This window comes from Mycteria americana, chromosome 8 (genome assembly GCF_035582795.1).
Source record: "Mycteria americana isolate JAX WOST 10 ecotype Jacksonville Zoo and Gardens chromosome 8, USCA_MyAme_1.0, whole genome shotgun sequence".
NCBI classification, from domain to species: domain Eukaryota; kingdom Metazoa; phylum Chordata; class Aves; order Ciconiiformes; family Ciconiidae; genus Mycteria; species Mycteria americana.
In genome coordinates, this window is record NC_134372.1 from 37,977,099 (window position 1) to 37,996,862 (window position 19,764).

At 38.3% G+C, this 19,764-nt stretch overlaps 3 protein-coding genes across 4 annotated transcripts in view; 1 reads left to right on the top strand and 2 right to left on the bottom strand.

The window, feature by feature from the left end:
- CEP89 (centrosomal protein 89) overlaps positions 1–2,090 on the bottom strand; it is a 48,881-nt gene extending 46,791 nt beyond the window's left edge. Inside the window, exons 1-3 of one of the 2 annotated variants that reach the window (XM_075510754.1) lie at positions 1,955–2,082; positions 1,326–1,406; positions 6–112 (exon numbers count right to left, since the gene is read on the bottom strand). In XM_075510754.1, coding sequence (XP_075366869.1) covers positions 6–112; positions 1,326–1,406; positions 1,955–1,993 — 227 coding nt within the window. In that variant the 5' untranslated portion in view covers positions 1,994–2,082. Of the gene's footprint in view, positions 1–5; positions 113–1,325; positions 1,407–1,954 lie in introns of both variants that reach the window. The other variant, XM_075510755.1, reaches the window with a different exon arrangement.
- Positions 2,091–2,264: 174 nt separating this feature from the next.
- On the top strand, positions 2,265–6,077 carry FAAP24 (FA core complex associated protein 24). Its single transcript, XM_075510761.1, has 5 exons — positions 2,265–2,436; positions 3,067–3,218; positions 3,876–4,015; positions 4,322–4,474; positions 5,127–6,077. The coding sequence occupies exons 2-5, from the start codon at positions 3,107–3,109 to the stop codon at positions 5,367–5,369; spliced, it is 648 nt and encodes a 215-aa protein (XP_075366876.1). The 5' UTR covers positions 2,265–2,436; positions 3,067–3,106; the 3' UTR covers positions 5,370–6,077.
- A 2,170-nt stretch (positions 6,078–8,247) lies between these two features.
- Positions 8,248–19,764, bottom strand: part of RHPN2 (rhophilin Rho GTPase binding protein 2) — a 30,334-nt gene continuing 18,817 nt past the window's right edge. Inside the window, exons 6-15 of the mRNA XM_075510756.1 lie at positions 19,220–19,344; positions 18,109–18,275; positions 15,492–15,679; positions 14,017–14,173; positions 13,420–13,539; positions 13,128–13,322; positions 12,297–12,373; positions 11,375–11,521; positions 10,351–10,506; positions 8,248–9,050 (exon numbers count right to left, since the gene is read on the bottom strand). Coding sequence (XP_075366871.1) covers positions 8,799–9,050; positions 10,351–10,506; positions 11,375–11,521; positions 12,297–12,373; positions 13,128–13,322; positions 13,420–13,539; positions 14,017–14,173; positions 15,492–15,679; positions 18,109–18,275; positions 19,220–19,344 — 1,584 coding nt within the window. The 3' untranslated portion in view covers positions 8,248–8,798. The remainder of the gene's footprint in view (positions 9,051–10,350; positions 10,507–11,374; positions 11,522–12,296; positions 12,374–13,127; positions 13,323–13,419; positions 13,540–14,016; positions 14,174–15,491; positions 15,680–18,108; positions 18,276–19,219; positions 19,345–19,764) is intronic.

Genomic DNA, 19,764 nt, shown 5'->3' on the forward strand with positions numbered 1-19,764 from the left:
CCTACCTGGGCCTTTCTGGAGAAGGGTTTGGACTACGAGGGGGAGGGGTTCGGGGAACTGCAGGTTTAGGAGCTATGGTAGCGGCAGGGACCAGGCCATGAGCTATATGTTTCTAAACAATTCAAAATAAAATTAGTTGACAATGACTTTAAGGATCACAATGAAAAAAACCACAGAATTGAACATGCACAAAAACTAACAATGCAAAATAATATAAAAGAGAAGAACAATTGCATGCAATTAATGTAAACAGAAGACTTGAAATGGTTCCAAGTTTAACTTTTTAATATGTATGAACAGCTGCTAATGAAGGTTAGAAATGTATTCACATAAGACCCATGAATGTAGGTACTCCACCCACTATACCATAATCTGCAAAAACAGAATTTTAACTTAAGTTTGGTTTTTTCCTGTATATATACAAGAAAAAAGGAATACTAGAAAATAACTTTTTTCAAAATATTTGAACCTTGCTTCAGAGTAACAATATTAGTGTAGAAAGAGTCTGTCAGTCAGAAGTAATCCTCAGTCACAGCAGTATGAGATGGAAGAAAAAACTATCACTAAACAAGTTTTGCAGTCAAAGGTTCAGTGTGAATAAAAAAAAAAATCCTAATGCATTTTTATCAGCAAACACAACAATTTTTTTAAAAGGATAACATTAAATACCAGCTCAGAAAAACTGGGACCAGAGTTCCCTACAAGAGTACTTTGAATGGAATCACATAATGGTTGAGGTTGGAAGGGAGCTCTGGGGATTGTCTACTCCAAGTCCCTGCTCAAAGCAGGGTCAACTAGAGAGGGTTGCTCGGGATCCTGTCCAGTTGGGTTTTCAGCATCTCCAAGGGTGGAGACTCCACAGCCTCCCTGGGAAACCTGTTCTAGTGTTGGACCACCCTCACAGTATTTTTCTTAATTATTATTAAGTTGAATTTTCTGTGTTTGAATTTGTGCCCATTGCCTCTTGTCCTCTCTCTAGGCATCAGAAAATACTATGTCATAATAAAGTCCATCACCTTCAGAGAAATGTTACTTTTTTATGGAGTAAAACAGGCTAAGTTTCTGCTATTTCTGCTACAGAGATTTTTTTTTTTTGCAATTATCCTTTAATTGGCTTCTCCAACAGGATAACGAACAGGCTAACTGGGAAATATTTCTGTCTTTACAGGAAGCCACATCAAATAACTAAATGGTGCATTACAAAGACTGTCATTTTACTCGGTCTCATCTTGCAAATGCATTGCTCCCTAATTCTGGAAGTCAGTCTGGCATGCACCATTTTGTTTATTAAAGGCTGTTGACTGTAGATGTCTTATTATAATTACCAGGGAATACAGCTGAGGCAAAAGGATGCTGTCATCCCACAGTAAAAGACAACAACAGAAGATCAATACTTTCTTTTCATTCTAATATTAAAAAAACTTCAATTACTTCAAGTACGTTAAAAGATAATACCCACACCATTGCTGACAATCCCACAACCCTTGGCTGCTCTACGCTTTCGCTGTGAACTTTTACCAGTTCACTTAACAGCAGTGAACATGTACTTCGAGGATCACCTCACCAAGCGCTGGAAGCGAGCGAGCTGCTCTCCCACTCTGGGGGCTCCAGCCCCCGCCAATACTGAGAGGCCTCACTGGAGGGGAAGGGCGCCGGGAACACCTCCCCCGCCCCGCCAGAGCCGGGTGTTTATCTAGAGAAGACGGGCAGGCCCAAGAGGAGGGAAAGGACAGCACCAGCACCCGGCCTCCGGACACCTCCTTTTCTGCGCTTAGGATTTATTTTTCTCCCCGTTTTTCACTTCAAACTGCTCAGCGATCACCGGCGTCAACCGCCGGGCGCAGCCGCCTTCCCTGGGGGCCTCCGCTCGTCCCGCCCGGGCACGGCCGCCCGCCTCCCCCGCTAGCCCTGCTTCACGGGGACGGAGACCTGCCCTGGACGGGGCGATACTCACGAAGGGGCCCTGCCGGCCTCTCCTGAAACTAAACGCCATCGGGACCGGGTTGGGGATGGGTCTCTGCCACCGCCTCCGACTACTTTCTCCCCGCTTCAGACGCTTCCCCCGTCGCGAGCCGCCTTGTAACAACGGCGCGGCGGATTTGCTGCGGGTTTGCGCTTCCCCAATCAGCACGCGTCTTACTCACCCCTCCTCCGGCCTTAGCAACCTACCAGTGGCGAGGCCTGCCCCATCCCGCCTCCTCATTCGCTTACGGGCGGCAGAGCTCTCTCTTCCTATTTGCGGCCGCCGCTGTCAGCCAGGCGCGCGCTCTGAGGCGGGCTGTTCGCCTGGCTTTTGTGAGGCGACGCCTCTCCTGAGGGGGTGGTGGGTTCTTCGGCTCGGCTGGACTCCGCTCTGCCCTGTGTGGTCTCCGGAGGAGAGACTGCGACCCCGAAAGGTCGAGGCTCTCGGGACGGAGCTCAACCTCTTCTGGGCAGGTCAGCGGTGGGCCGGCGGCCGCCCTTGGGGCCGTCCTCTGCTCCTCTCAGACCGGGCCCCCGGTGAGGGCTTGCTACGGGGCGGGCTGCAGGATGTGGCTCAGGGTGGTGGTGTTTGCGTACCGGCTGGTCTTTGGCTCTTCTCCTTAAATCGTGCCTTAGCCTCAAAGGCTCCCGTTTCCCTCTAAAGTCAGAACAACACATAAAGCTGGCAAACCTGAAAATAATCTCTCCCAGCAACTACCTTCTAATAATCTGTCTGGAGACTTCTGCCAGTTAAGGGCTGGAGGTGCCTCTGGAGTCAGCTTTGTAACTGAAGCAGACTTTCTCCCAGCGAGGGTGGATGAAGGCATAGAAAATGTGGTGTGGTGGTTTTTTTTACCATCTGTGTGTCTTAATTCAGGTGTTTTTCAGATTGACTGGCAAAGCTAGGAGTAGAATTTGCAAGCCAACAGCCTGTATTCAAGTAGAGTTGCTTACCAATTTTCATATGTTAACTGTAACTGTAAGGTAGCTTTGGATAGGAGATAGTGTCTCTTCCAGAGTATTCCATCTTACGAATTTTAATCAAAATTAAATTTGGAACAGGTTTATGAGACATGTTAATATCTCTCCCACATTTCTTTCTAGGGTGTAACTGCTACTGAATTAAAGATTTAAAGGAGGTCTGATGACAACGAAAGCAAACTTTCCTGTGACAGCAGGATCTATAGTTGTCCCTTATGGGCATGTGATTGGAAATGAGAAGTGGAGAGGGTCAGAGATAGCCCAAAGGCTACAAGGTAAGCACAAACAAATTGGAAGAGGAAAAACAATTCAGGCAAAGCATTCCCCTGTATCACCCAGTATTGTTAAGCTTGGCTGGAATATGCTTTACTCTCTGCCTGACTGGTCCTATATTTGTGGTACAGCCTATGTTAGCAGGCTGAAAATTCCTATTTGTCTACCATGTATCTATGTGATCAGTTCTGTCATTTGCATAGGTGCTGAGCACTGTACAGAAGAAGCAGAAGTATCTACTTCTTGGGAACCACAGCAGTGGGGCTATTGTGAATATGCACCTCCACTGAAGTCCCTTGAATTTACATGGATACTAGGACTGTGCTATCAGCAGTTGGCACAGCAAACTAAATTGAGATGATCCTTTCAGAATAGCATGTGATGTTTTTGCTCAAGTCCAGAGTTTACTGAGAAGCTATAGCACCTTCAAATCTGTAGTTTGAAGGTGCTATTAATGGCATTACTAAAGGCATCATACAGTACTTTGGGTTGCTTGTACCAGTTTTGCTTGAAGAGAAGAAAGGCTTTTAAAGAATATGAAGTTTATTGTCAAGTCACTAGGATTATTGACACATTAGGAAGGTTGTGCTGTGAAGTAATTATTAGTATATATTTTTTTTTAACTACTGTGTTTTTTATTTTAACAATCTCACCTTAAGGGAAAATTAGACTCATCTTTGAAGATGGCTTGGGACTTGTGGATTTTCATCTTTCAAACAGAACTTGCATTTTATATATTTCTGAAGCAGATTTGGTTGCAGGGGATGAATTCAAACGAAGATTGGTTCGGTTTAGAAATGTAAGTACTACATAAAGAGAAAAGTTTTAAATTGGTACTTGTTTATTCCATGCTTCTGAAAACATTCTTCTTGTGTTATTTTTCAATTCTAGTGGAGCTAAACTTTTGTGATAATTTCCACCTGAAAACTGAAAAATTACGCATCTGTGTATAATGCTGTATTAAACCTCAGTACTGTTGGTGCAACTTCTATTCTTCCTCTGATTTGCTTTCAGGCAGCTCATACTTGACAGAAGTTTGCTCTCTGTTGCATTGCATCAGCTTGTCATTAACAAGCTCTTTTCTTCTTTTTTCCTTCCAATACAGGCTAGAAGTCTTGGGGGAATTGTAATTGTGGAGAGAACCCAAATAAGTGACCAGTACTTCTTAGCAGTACAAAAGCTTGTTGTGCTAGAACTTGGAATGGTGTTGCTTCCTGTGGCAAATCAAGGAGAAGCTTCTCAACTTATTACTCAGCTAGTAAGTTTCTATGTTCGTGGACAAACACTTATTAAAATATGAGACATGAGAATTACCTGTTTTCCCACAATCATCACTCGTTTCAGAAAGAATACCTGGGATCGTAAAGGAACATAACATATTTTGTTGCTTGAATGTAAGGAATAAATATCCTGCAACAGTAATGTGGTAGTATAGTTCAGTGGAAAAAGGGCTTATTTGGGAAAAAAGAAAAAAAGTTGAAGAATGTGATACTGGATTTTTTTTTAAGGTGATCTTGCACTGAGATGCCACTGGATAGCATTAGGCAGTCCTCACTTAAGTTCGCTGTCAAAACCCGCTTGAGACTTTGCTTTGTCTCAGGCTGGGGAAATTGTGTTCTTATGTCATTTCTCTTCTTCTTTATCCTTTCTCTGAGTGCATCAAAAAGATGACAAAATCATTGTTTTAATTCATGTATTAAGAAACTGCTGGTTTCCTAGTGAGACTTTGTGGATCTGCACCAAAACTCCTAATAAGGGTGCACACATAAAGAGGGAGCTCGTTTTAAAGAGGGAGCTCGTTCAACGATTGCATTGAACTCTTTTTGAGATGAAAGAAACTGTTTTAAAAACCAGAAGCAGAGCTCCAGTAGAGGGCACCCAGTGTCACTTACGGTTTTATTTTGCTTTAGGTCCGTGAACAAAGCAAGGATCACAACAGTAACCCCTTTCTTCGTAAACAGTGTTCTCAGCTGGCAGAGCCATCACTGTTTCGGACGGTGCAACAAATTCCAGGAGTTGGGAAAACAAAAGCTCTGCTTTTACTGCAACAGTTTGGAAGTATCCACCGGCTTTGTAATGCATCTGTCAAAGAGCTTGAGCTAGTAGTTGGACAAACAGTAGCACAACAAATTTACAGTTTTTTATGTTCCTGACATGCATGTGTAGTGCTGTTTTGGAAAACAAAGACTTTTTGTTTGGTTTTTTCTTATGAATTATAAAATTTTGTTTTTAATAATCACATATTATTGTAACTTCTATAATCATGGTAACAACTGGAGGGTGTTGACTAATTGTCTAGATATTGTGCTGCTGCTTTACAGCTGTTCTGCTCATGTAGATTGAGCTGTGAAAATCACCTTGGAAAGAGGGCTGTAAAGTGTTTTGCATCTATCTTGTACAAAAAATCTGAGAGAAAGTGGTCTCTTACAGCATCCACAGAAAAAAATGGAAAAGCAATTTGCTTGCTTTTGTCTTCCAGAAATAAACACTTTGTTAATATGTGGGTGGTGTTATCTTCTCAGTAACTGGAAATGTGAGTTACAGTGCTTTAAAAAAGTTAGCATGCATTGCTTTATAGTAGTACCTTTCATTTATAACTTTTCAGAGTTCCTTTGGAAAGTCCTACGGGAATACATCTTTGACTTTACGGTAACTTATTTCTCTGGTTCCTTTTTCAGTTCACAGGGTGTTATCAATCAAACATTCTTTTGTGTCTTAATATCCAAAATCTTGGTTAATTCATGTTGTGCTTTTGAATATAGGTGGGGATAATTATAATAAATTACAATATATTTTGACACATTATCAATTATAATGTATTAATTGTAATATCAATTATAATATATGCTATAAAGAAAATAATATGGGAAACTTTGATCAAAATTTGTAATTCAACCTCTTCTTCCAGTATTAATCTTTTCAAGAGTTATTTGTAGAGAGGATTAGTTTTCCCAACATCTTGCATTTTATTTTAAATTATATTCTTATCCTATTTTGCACCTATTAAGGAGGTGTGTGCAAAACTTCTTTCACACTACTTGGGTTTTGGATCACAGGAGGAAGGCAGTTGAGCAGGATTTTCAACTCCCTTTTGTAAACTAAAGAGAAGTGAATAACAGAACCTTGGCACCTCTGTAACCAATCTCATCCACGGGTTAGTGTGGACAGCATTTACACCTGTTCTTTATATTGATTCCTTACTTGGGATGAACATATAGTTTGGCCATAAATATTTAATTTACTGAATAATAAACATCAGAATTTCCAGAACTACAGAGCAAGATACTACTTTCTTACAACTAGGGAATGCTTAAGCTTCTTCATAAATCTGTTTAGATTTTATTCCCTTGCTCTCAGACTTTGTCACTTTGCTATGGAGACTGGATTTCACAGCTAAAGGTATGTATGTGGCTAGTAATGTTGCAAAGCAAACACCTTTTTACTACTTCAAATGGCCATCTGTTCAGTGCATTAAATAAAGTTCAATTAAAGTAGTAACAATTAGTACTAATGGAGTTATAGGCTGAACTATTAATTATTGCAAACCTCTATTTTTAGGGCTTTGCAGTAGCCCTATATATCCTTGTGGATAGAAACTTCTTACAAGTATTCATGTGGTCTGAGCAAGAACTTGCTGTGAAATTAGTATTTGCCTTAAGTTAGCTGTTGGCTACCACTCAGTGTACAGTAAGTCTTTAGGTAGCTGACAGAAAATAGTAAGTATGTACTTGTATGGCAGTTGAGAAGCCCAAACTTTGACTTGAAGGGGATGGGGGGTGGTTAAATAAAAAAAGACCCCCAACCCAACCTTTCCTCAAGGACTAGCAAGTGTGATAATGGGAAGGGAAAGGAAGTTAATCACACAGCTAAGGGGAAAGATATTTGCAGGAAAACTATCATAGTGGGCTAAGAGAAATGAAGAGCTGGAAGGGTGACTCATGTGCTAAAGATTTCATTAGCTGGATAGTAATTTTAGCCATACATGCAAAGTGAATCTTCTGTACAGAACAGTGTATGGCAGGGTCTTGCATATCGGTATATGACTGCTGCTGCTTATGTATGTAGAAAGTGTTACTAAAAATACACATGAAGAATAACTACTAAGGATAGGCGAGTCACACACAATTTACAACTTTATGTAACCTTTATAGGGAAACTCTAGAAGTATGTTAACAGTTTCAGACTATAATTTATAAGTTCTTGTATTATACAATATAAGCTTTTAAAAAGACAGTTTTAGACCTTTAAGCAAGATTACAAAAACACACAAGAGGTATGCCAACAGTAAATAGTGAAAACCTGTAAATTATGATGTATCATCCACACTGTAGCAGACTTAAAAAGCTACTACTAAATGGCAGCATCCGATTTTTATTCTTAAATAAGTGTCATCAACATATTTACACCTATTACATAAGAAACTAAAAATAAATGACATTAAAGTTTACACCCAAACTTTCCCCTTATTTTAAGTTTTGAGTATCAAACAGCATATATCTACTCTGTAGATGGCAATGTTAACTAACACTACAGTGTTAGCAATTTTCAATTAATTTCAATTGCAGAAAATAGAAGAATCTCAAAGAAATGCTCACACAATTATATTTTTATCTCCCACCTTAATATATACAGCCAATACTTGCTCATGAATTGTTCCAAGGGGAGGAGGATTTTATATCTATTTGGTTTTTTACTTGGTGTGATAGTAAATAAATATTCTGCCACTTAGACTTACAAGCACTTCTCTTCTATTTTAAAGCATCACCACAATTTATGTACTCTTGATCAATATACTGGAATACGTCAGTTTTGAGATCTGTTCTGCAGCTATCAATTTTATCAAGACTAATGAAATAAGACTCTTATGGTAAGTAGGTTAAATAATTCCAAGTTTGGAATAAAGCCTGTTTTTAACAATTGAATCAGCAGGCATTTAAAATGTAACCTAGATCAGAAAGAGCAGAGTAAAAGCCTTTTGTAGTTCAAAAGATCTTCTGACTTCTAAGCTTTCTAAATCTCTTCCAGAATTAACTATTGAGTAGAATATACCTAGTGCTCTCAGAAAGAGAATGTCTATGTGTAAAAACTACAACTACATGACACTGCCCCTTGGCACAAGGCTAGTCTCTCTGAATAATGTTGTTCTCTCTTGCCTGTGGTTTGTTAAGAAAATAAAGTGATTTATTATTGACTCTAAACTTTTACAGCAAAATCCTCCTTTAGTGTCCCCTATTGTTTTGCATGCAGCATCAAGTTTGTAATAAATAACTCCCATCTATCACAGTTATAAAAAATTAGTCATGATACTGTATTTTGAAATTCCAAAGGAATCCAGTCCTCATGTAAGATATTTTATCATCTACAACTTATTGCATACCTCCCAAACCACTTCATTCTAACCTTCAAATACTTAAGTTTTATAGGTTTTGCCAGCCTCTGACCTTCATAGTGGCTCAATACACAGTAAATGAAGTCAATGGCAGTTGTCTGAATTTATACTTGTATATATAAAGATAAAATTGATCAATATTTAATACACATTTTAAAGAAAAATGTCATGTTAACAGATCCTTCTGAAAGATTCAGTACAATGAACTTTCTGTATTCAGAAGTGTGAAGGGAGAAAGCTTCTTCTTAATCTGAGAACTTCCAGCCACAGCTGAAGGAAGGCAGAGGGTGCTTGCAGCTTTCTGTCTATTTTTAGTTCCCCAACTTAGAAAAGGCAGTTTCAGTGGGGCTTTCTTGGTCTGATCAATCTTATCCTCTTCCATGGCTAAACAGATTAAAGAGTATGTCTTCTGCATTCCCACTGAATAAGTTGCACTCTTACTATGCTGTAGGAAAAAGAGAAGCATTGTAAGAATCAGTCATCCAAAATGGGTCAAAATTTTGAAGGTAACAAAAGATCACTGTGCAAATAGTTTTCCAAGGCAGACTACAGCAAGCTGTCTCTGCTAATGACATAACTGAACACAAGGCCCTTCAGAGTGCTGTGATTCTGGTATTTTGCCCATGTAGACTCAAGGGTATACTATGCAAAGCGTAGAGGGACTTGTGAATCTTTTCCATGGGTTGTGTTATACATCGCATTTACTGGATTCTAGCATAACTGTACAATATATACACTAACCTCTCTACAAAGCTTAAGTATGTAGTTCTTGCACAAATCTCTGAAGGGGAGTCTTTTTCCTGTCTTTGGACAGGTTCCATGTTGATTGCAACTATGACAACAAGAGCTACTGTAGGACATTCTTTTGGGATACCCAAAAGGCACAGCCTTCTCTCTCTTATCTCAGCTGTGCCCTGAAGCAATTTGATTATATCCTAGCCTTTTGTTTCCAGTAGCAGTTTGGAATGGCAGGTGTACAATTCCTTATTTTCAATAAGGAAAATCAACTTCTTGAAACAAGAAAACCTAACAGCAGTTAAGAGAGCCTTGATCACTTCTAAGGCAATAATACTTCAGTGCCTAAGCTTGCCAGGGAATGTTAGAAGCATGAAGCAGTGGATTTAGCTGAACTACAGGTTCTCTCACTCTACTTAAACTCTAAGTTTAAGTTATTTAGAGCTTAACATTTTTTAATCTTGTGATCATTTTTCCTTAGTCTAAACCTTCTACAGCAGCTTAGTAACTGACTAGACAGTTAAAGGCCATCAAAATAAAAGAAAAAAACAAAACCATACATTAATCTGGGATCTAATACAAAAGTCACAGATCATTTATGTTAACAGTGCATAGAAAATAAGCATATAGTCTTGGATGTTCTATTTCATTCCATTATTGTTTCACTGTGGCTTTTCCAATGCTGAACAGGGTAGTATTTTCATCCTCTGGGACAAGTTAGGGGAAATTAAATATGCCCTGGAATTCATAATTCAATTAATCTAAGTAGCTCTCCTACAAAAAACCCCACCACCCAACCATTCTTATGCACACAGACTGTACTCCAGCTTGCTAAATCATGATGATTTAAACACTGTTTAAAACTGAACACATGCCTGAATGCTTTATATATTCACTGGTGGAGTGTGGTATCTGACTGCATGAAAGTAAATATTAATCAGGGACCGAAGCCAGGAAACCAAAAACACTCACATACCCAATCTGCAAAACATATTTGCCTCATTACATACCATAGACGCTGCTGTATCCTGGCAACTGATAACCTCAATATCAATGGGCTGCTTTCCCACACTTTTGAATTTTTCCAGCACCTCGTTCACTCCAAGCCACTTGCAATCCATGCCACCAACTGAAACAATGTAGTCACCTTCTTTTAGGCCCATCGACTGTCAAAAAATTTTGCACAGATTATTATCTGAAATTATAAAGATGCATAAAATGTTTTTGTCGTCATACAGTATCTGCCCTAAAGGCATTTTCCTCTTAGATGCTATAAAACCATTGTCTATCCAGATATGTGGAAAAAAGAGTATGCATAACAGAAACATGCAACTTTTTCAAGTACACGAATTACCTATTTGAGTTGCCACTGATAAATATGATTCTGGCATACTCAAATGTTGGCTCTTTTTATGTCCTTTTCACTTTTCTCCTTAAGTAAGTGAAATCTGGTTTTTGCTACCCTATCGTCCCTCATGAGATATTTTCTCCAGTTTTTACTTCTATTTCTTCAGTATTTTTATCTGTACTTCTGTGGTTGCTTCTGCCTTTCCTATAGCTAAACTATGCTCATCACTACATGATGCTTTATCCCTTTGGTTTTTTCCCCCCCAAAAGAACAACATATTAGAAGCCAATAATATGTTATTTCCCCTCTTTTTCCTTGGGCACATGCTACCTTGCCTTCCCTTCCCAATCCTTAGTGTTGTTGCTACTTTCTAAAGCCTTTATCCCTTCTAAATTCCTGAATTAGATGGGGAATAAATTTTGCTTTTATTATTTGGGACTTTTTAACTATTACACGTGAACAGAGGAAGAAATCAACTTTAGTTTAATGTGATGTCAGGGATACAGATACTCTTAACATCTAAGGTGTATATAGCACTGAAAATGTGTTCAGATTATATGATTACTGATGTATAGTAGAACTCAATAAATACTCCACACACCACTATGAACAAGCTAAAGTTACATTTAAAAGACTGTAATGCTAGAGTCTGGAGACAAATTGTTATATTGCACCAATGTACTTACTGCTGCAGAACAAACTGGATCAAGACAATAAATCTGTACTGGCGAACCTCCTTTAAGACTGAATCCTAGGTCTCCTGCTTCATAGTGGATGCGAATGGTACGTGGAGCCGTCCATCTCTGCTTGGCCGAAAACACTGTCAGTGGGCCCTGGAGGTAACATAGCAGCAGGCACATTATGGTTTACTGTCATTCATAAATAAGCATTCATAAGTTATAATGCTTTAAGATCATCTTATGTAGGTTTTACTCAGGTTAACTTTCCATTACTTCCATTGAAATGGAACAGCGAGATTTATCCCTGAAGTTTAAGGTGTCCCTGAAGTGCTCGGCCCTAATTCATGACTGTTCAGGTGATACTTCAAAGTGGGATGAGAGCAACTGCCAAGTTGTTCCGAGATCTCTGTTAAGGTGTGCGGAATCCTTTGGCTGCAGCAAGCTCTAAGGTCCTATATTACTCCATTTTGGAGGAGATAAATCAATTCCTGAAACGTTGCATATTCTGATTCTAACCGCAACTCCCAATTCCCTTTGCCCACTGATACAGACAGAGCCACCTGAGAGACTGGCTTTGCAGCACGCAACGTTACAGATTCTGCATGCCCATCTCCAAGTACTACATGTTTCTCCCTGCCTTTAAGTTGTATGCAATTATCCATTGAAACTTCATGGGACTTTTATAAAGGTTATCAAGAACAAATGCTGTGCAAAGCCGCATACAAATGGCACTTTTATTCTTTGCTAGTCTCAAGTTGACATACCTCTGAAGCTAGGAGTGATCTCTCCAATAACTTCTGACAAAAACCCAGTTACTACACGATCATTTTTTCAGGCTAAAATACTTATGTCCCTTCCCTCACATTAGAGTAAATTTACACTTGCTAGCAAAATGACAGAGATCCGTCAGCATTAGCATGTTACATACCAGCCTGTGAAAGAAGTCTTTAACTTTCACCTTGGAAAACTGAGGAGCAATTGTTTCTATCTTGTGTTCCGTTTTAGCTAAAATAAAACGAAAAACAAATTAATTTTCTCTCAAGTATTAGTTGAAAGACATATAGATTTATTTTTCTTGCATTTCAAGCTAGATAGAAATTTGTCCTGAATTCTTACAGGGCTGTAGAAAAAACTCATTTTTGTGGAAACGTGCAAGACAAATATCTGAATTGCCTTAAAAATATCTTCAGAGCTCACAGTATCAATACAGAAAACTTAAAACAATCCATCCAAACAGAACTATGCTATTCGCCTCTTAAATATTTTTCAAAGAAAAATAAACTAAAAACCAGCCCTCATTCTTTCCCACTGCTTCCAAAGAAGAAAGAGCTGGACTAAGTAGGAAGAACCAGTAGCAGTCAAATTGAGTTAACAGCTTAGACCACTAGAGTTGTGCTACAAAAAACAGTTATTAGTTTTCCCCCATATGATTTTAAGCTTTTGAAGTTTCTCCATTTTTTCTAGCTCACAAGATAGTCACCAAAATCCTGAATTCTAAATAATAATTATCTACCCCAGAAAATGATGTGGCCAGAGACAGAAACACTGTAAAGCAGCTGTAACAAAATTCATTTTTCTGTGATTGAGGAAACATGTAAGGAATCTGAACTCAACTGTACAGTATGTAACCTGTACATTGTTTATATTATGTATATATACATATTATATATGTATACATATATATAAAATAAAGGCATATCCCCATAAAAGCATTACACATATGGTTAGATACCTTTTATTTCTAGCTGTGCATACTTACGAAGGATATCTGGAGCCTGGATTAGACTGAGAAAGTCATCTTCCGTCTCTTGCTGAGCATATTTGAGAAGTGAGCGCTTATGTGCAGCTGTCAGAACCTCCTGAAGAACATCAATGTTTCGAAGCTTTTTACACAGACCACAGACTCTTAGAGCTTCTTCATGGTAAACAATGGCTTTGCGTAAATGTGCTTTCCCTGAAAAAAGTTAGAAACCGTTGGTTGTCCTCCACAGACAATAAATACAAGGTAATTTAAAAATTGTATCTAGTAGCTGTGTGAAAGTGGCAGTTACCTAATTGTCTTCTCTGAACTTTGTCCTTTAAAACGGTGAGAACTATCAGTCCTTCAGGCATGTAGTTATACAACTGGGACAAGGCTTTCTCCTGCTGATCTTCATCATCACTGGACTGCACTACAATAATTGATATAGAACATTAACCATCACACATCTCTTGGTGCCCTGTTCCTTTAGGTGCATTGCTGTGTAGTTATTACTACCTTCTCTCCAAATGCTGTCAAATATGTTTTACACATATATATTGATGTGAATTTCAAGTTTTTAGGACTTTTATCAGTTTTATCATCTGTAGTATGCAAGTAATACTTATATGCCAGAACATATTGACAAGAATTGAACAATTTAGTAGCATATAACAGATATAATATTTCTTTTGTTTCTACAGAAGTTAGTTTATTGAACTTTCACGTTCTTCTGTAAAGGACAAAAAAAGCACGGCCTTCATATCTGAATGGGAAAATGGCCACAGATTAACACATATTGAAGCCTCAAAGTTCCTGGCTCCTCCTCTTATTCACAGACCAAATTATAACTGTTTATGTGTTTATTATTGTTATTTATATGAATATATCAAAAATGTACAATTCTTACATTCATGGTCACACAGAATGGTGGCAATGAAGTAATGCGCCAGAGCTTTGTAATGGTCTGACTTTATTTGTGCCAGTTTAGACCAGGAATAGGGGATATTCTCTTTCACTGGTTCCTGATTCATTGCAGTGTTAACCAGCATGTAAACCTCTCCCACCTAAAACAAAGCACATAAGTATGAGAATTTAGCATTAGTTATTAGGAGCTCAAGTAAGGGATACTATATTCAGCCTTAAGATAATTTAACATGCATCACATTGTGGGGGGGACAGACACGGACAGATGACGACACGTGGGATGGTTAGAAAGGGATGGAAATAAGTTTTGAGAAAATTTGAAATTTCATCTCTGATTTTTTCCTTACAAGTAAATCAAGTTTGTACAAGAACAGATGGACTAAGTCAGTCAATCTATATGGCTTCAGGGTTCAATAAAAATACCATACAACAAATGGGGTTTAATTTACAAATACATCTTATCGGGTTAATTCAGCTGATAAAAAAGGGTGAAGCATATTACTTATACAGCAGGTTTGTGCTTTACTTCTGAAACTGTGGAGTCATATCTAGCCTTAAGCTTGTGTGGTCTAGTTAAAACTGGGCTACTATCCTTTATGCAGAGGAAATAAAATAGTTTTTCAAGCAGTGAATGCTCCTTTAATGGATCAGAAAACTCCACGTAGCAGAATCCAAGAATCTTTCCCCTGCAGCTGATCAAGCCTACAGGGTGGCTTTACAGGTTGGTAGGAAAGGCTTTGCCTATTTATCCAGTATGGAACCAGTTATATATCTGCTACTCTGAAATGGCTCAGAAAGCATATTCATATCTTGTCAGCATACCCAGTTTTTGATGTCAACAACCGCAATCAAGTATGAACACTACCTTCTGGGGCACAGCCTGCCTCTCCGTTTTTCAGGCAAGTCCCAGGACAGCTCTGCAGCTACCAATCTGACTCTGCTCATCAGGGTCCTTCCCCCACTTACAAGTTAGTTATTCTTTTGGACTTAAGATTTTTAGGTTTGCATAACCTCCAGCTGCTGGGAAACAACAGACAGGTTGCGTTCAATACTTAGAGAAATACACAAACAACCCTGTCCTTTTGTATGTTGTTCTGGGCAAGATCTGTACTGTTTGAAAGAGCAATATAATAAACAGCTTGTAAAAAACCTTCAGCCAGTTCACTGCCCAAGTGTTCCAGCATGTTTCTATTAAACTTCATGAATTATGAATTAAAAACAAATCATAACAGGTCTCAAATAATGATATTTACATTGCAGCTATTTGCATTTTCATCTTCTGAACGGTTGCGATTCTCATTGTAGCTTGTGAGCCATCCCTTGTTACTTTTGGTTTTCAGTAATGGTTGTTAACATTTAGGTTTAATAAATGCTGTTAATACTACTAGAGGCTGTAGCTAGTAACACAGCACTGTAAACAGTTATTTTAAAGACTAAATTTTAAATCTCATATTTTACCTTGGCAACTTCCTGTGTCATCTTCACAAGTGTGAAAAACTCATTGCGTATTCCAGGAAGACCAATCTGCTCAAAAACACACTCTTGAGCTTGCGCAAGCATCATTTTTACTAGTACATTCAGCATAGCTGGGCTCATATCATAACTTGGTGTGTGAGTAAAGGTCTCCTTTAAGTAGCTTAGGACTCCTGAAATTACAAAATGGTTTTGTCAGCATTACAAAGAGAGAAACAAGTGAACTTAATTCCAGCATGTACCATAATAATTAAGATTGAAAGCACGCTTTCTACTATTGCACTATAGCAATCTGATGGGATTCTTAGTACACATAAAATTAAACTGACCTACAGGTTTTGCTTTGCATTCCCAAACACCTCCAGGCACAGTTCTCAAAATTACAATTCAGAGCAACAGAAGCTGCAAGTTTTAAGGGCAATACCTTCAGATTTGCTTATAACAGTTCCTGCGATTGACCATAAAGCTGCACTGAACTGAACACGACTTGTACGTGGGAGTGGTAGGCTAGGGCTTATACATAGGACAAGAAAGAAAAAGAAATCTATGCAACCACAAGGAGGTGACAGTAGAACCCTTGAATGGAAGGAAAACACACAAACATATAAACTTAATTAATTATGAATCTGCTTTTCAGATGCTGCTAAGTGCATTGTATGTCCCAATGAAAGCGCAGTTCCATCCCCATAGGTAAACTAGAACAGTATATTTAATAGGTTAAAATTAGATTCTGCTCTAGACATTTGGTTCCACCAACATATTAATAGTTTCTATCATTTATCAAAATGAAACACTAACTGTAGTGCAAATATTAAGTAACAGTTTCAGGGACGGAAGTGTAACCTTCAGCATGCACGTCATCCAACTGGTTTAGTGAGTTCTACTAGCCTCTTAATTGCTGATATTACCACAAAAGTGTAACAATAAGACCTCTGCTTTTTAAGTGTCCCAGCTTCTGCGATCTTACTTCTTGCCACTACATCCAGTTCTGGCCACATTGTGCTGCATTTTCCTACTACCAGTTTCTGAGATTTTTCATTTTTTATGTTACACTTTTATCTTTTAACTTATTAATATGCCCTTACACAAATTTGAATCATGGCCATCTCTGCCTTTTTGCATTAAAAAAAAAAGCCACCCCAAACTTGCCAGGCACATCCCAAGTACGGATGGAGTGCCCTACAGAAACGGACTGAAAGTACAGGGCGAAAAAAAATATTTTTTTTCGTTCTCAACATATTTCTGCTTATGCAGTAAGCATATGCACACCAACAGCTTTGTTGAGGATAAACTGTGCAACATTTTCCATTCAGCACAGAGAAACAGTTAATACATGCTCTATATCATGTCTCTACCAACATAATGAACAGCGTTACGGAGCCATGCACAGGTACAATGAAATGCCTCCTGAGCACATTGCTTTGGGGCCCTGCAAAGGTACTGTGGTAGCAAATGATGCATTTCAATTTGTGAATTAATTCTGTTCTGCAAATATGTTGAAGTGAAAAGCAGTGATTTTTTATTTGCAAAATGGAAGGAGCAGCAGCAAAATGGAGAAATTTCTCAAGTAGTGTAATTTCTTTTACATGAATTAAAGACTGAAAAATAATTTATTTAATAAATGCATGAAGAAATGCTATCAAATTTTTTTTTGATAGCTATGTATTCAAAAGAGGGGTTTTATGACAATCCAACTCTGTGGTCCACAGTTTGTAGCTGATAAAGCTACAAACTTCCACTACATGGAAGCACGGAACCACATCGGTTTCCACTACACTGTTCCCATGCAGTGGAAACCAATAGCCACGGATTGTCAGTGCAGAAATAAATCTTACAGTACATATTAATTACGTAGGTCATGTCTTTAAGTATTATGTGTAGCACAGATGACATTTACAAAAAATTAGAAAATCTACTTGGAAAAAAACAAAACAAAAGCTTCTATAACATGTTAGCTCAAGGGATATGATTCCCTTTATTAGAATTTGTATTTTTCTTCACTTGGGACAGAGATTGATTGATTATTTTGAAGCTGATTGCCTTTGGAATCTATGGAAAATGTGTAGTCAACTTCCAGTGAATTGCAAATTTCACCAGAGAACACAGTAAGATTAATTTTGAAGAGACCATATGGAAAACTAGGTTTTAAGCCCTTTATCAACACTTTAAATTGTTTCTTGTACAGATTTGACACCAATGTACTATCACTGATGTAAAAGCAGCTATGTTGGTGAAACAAAGAATGAACAATGAAGCAGTTAACATTAGGGCTATTGCTCGGACCTTTGAACTGCAGTTCATTAATCATTAACCACAGTATTCGCTATCTTTATCTGCATGTTCAGACTACAGTTCCAGGTTTTGCCTTAAAGCCTCATCTCAGCTCTTCACTAAGCTTCTTGAAATTCCCTATTCCTCCTTTTTTGTGTAATAGCTTCTTGAAATTCCCTATTCCTCCTTTTTTGTGTAATAGCTTCTTGAAATTCCCTATTCCTCCTTTTTTGTGTAATGAAGTCAGTGGGAAATGCAGAAATCTGTAGGATGTCAGGATCAGATTAGGAACATTTGCATAAAGACCTTCCTAATATTTTTAAATTTGTACCTGCAGCTCTCTGAAAAGCATCAACAGCATTTTCAAGTCCAGCCTGGGTCTGACGATTGCATCTTGTTCCAATCTGGGTGTAGAGGGCTCCAATGTTGAATAAAATACTAGCTTTTTCAAGCAACAGATTTTGCTGACACACTGGGACACCTGTGAAGGAATCATACCTTGGGAAACAAATATTAGAAAAAGGTGTTAAGATTAGCAGAGTCCATTGAAACAACAGATATTTTCAATCTGTTTGTCCAAAAGAGCAGTGGAATTCTTAATAATTGTTCTGCTGCAGTGAAAATGAAGGTGAACAGAAATACCATTATATGCTGTGAGGACAATTTAAGTGCCGCAAGCCAGTGCTTTATTCGATGCTTAGTTTTCAGCAGGTTTTATAACAATGCCTCCATAAGCATTATATCTAACTCAAAAGTGCCTATAAAACATCACAGAGGCTGAGAGCATAGCGGGGAAGTATCCATACGTGCTGCTATGTTCTCATACTCAGATGTTGCCAAAGATCAACTATTGCCATGTTCGGATCCTCTATAGCTTGTATTTTAAAATTTCTTCTTGCAGTTATGACTAGAAATTTAGCGGTTCCTCTTGGCTGCATGGTAGTCATCTTTTTTCACCATAAAAATAAAATTCTGAATTCAGAGTCAAACTTTGCTCATAGATGTAGTAAACACTCCATTATAAAAATTAAGTCACTCTTCTCTTCTGGCCCAAATGCTCTTAAAAAAAATGAAGGAGTGGCAATTAAGGTCTGACCCATTCCCCATCTGCTTTGTGCACCAAGGTTAAGAGTCCAGGAAACATATACAGTTCTCCAAAATGAAGATTATTTTCTCTCTTTTTCCCTTGTGCTAACCTGTAGCCCAAATCATAACCTAGCCAACAGCTTCACTCTAAGCATGAAAAGGGTGCATTGTATTCAGATTAACTCTTAACACTAAAAAAAAAATAAAAATTGACAACACACTTCAGGGAGTGGTAGGGAGAAACACACTGACACGCTTCAATTTAAACAGAAGACAGTTAATGATTAACAGTGTTCGGGGGGGGGGGGGGGGGGGGGGGGGGGAACGGACAAGACAAACACGAACTACACACTTACCATGTAAATAAAACTCCCATGTGCCTGGTGGGTGGGAAAAATCTGTTTTCTACATAACCAAGTTGAAGGAAATAGCTTATCAACATCTCAATGCCAGCTTCATCTCGGCTAGGAGTACGGCAGGCCTTAAAATACAATAGATTAAAGTGTATTCTGTCGAGTTACAGGATGAACATTGAAACACCAAGGATAAAGCTCTGCTTCCTTTGGACTTCTGCATATCATAGAAATGTGTGGAATCTGAAAACAGTAAGCTTAAGGCCATATGGATGCATTCCAAATAAGAGTTTTTCAGCTGCACAGTAGTAGCACATAACCTTTAAGGAAGCAAGAGGGATCTGTTTGGCAAGTCTGAGAGTTAATTAAATTTAGGTATGTAGTATAAATGTAGGTATTTTATGAAAGCTACAAAGAAAGTTTGTGTTTCTAGTATAATACAGGAAACAATAGTTAGAAATAACCACCATTCTACTACAATCTTTTGCCAGATGCATTCACTTCACTCTTCCTGCTAAATTTAAAATACTTTAAAGTAAAAAAAGCAG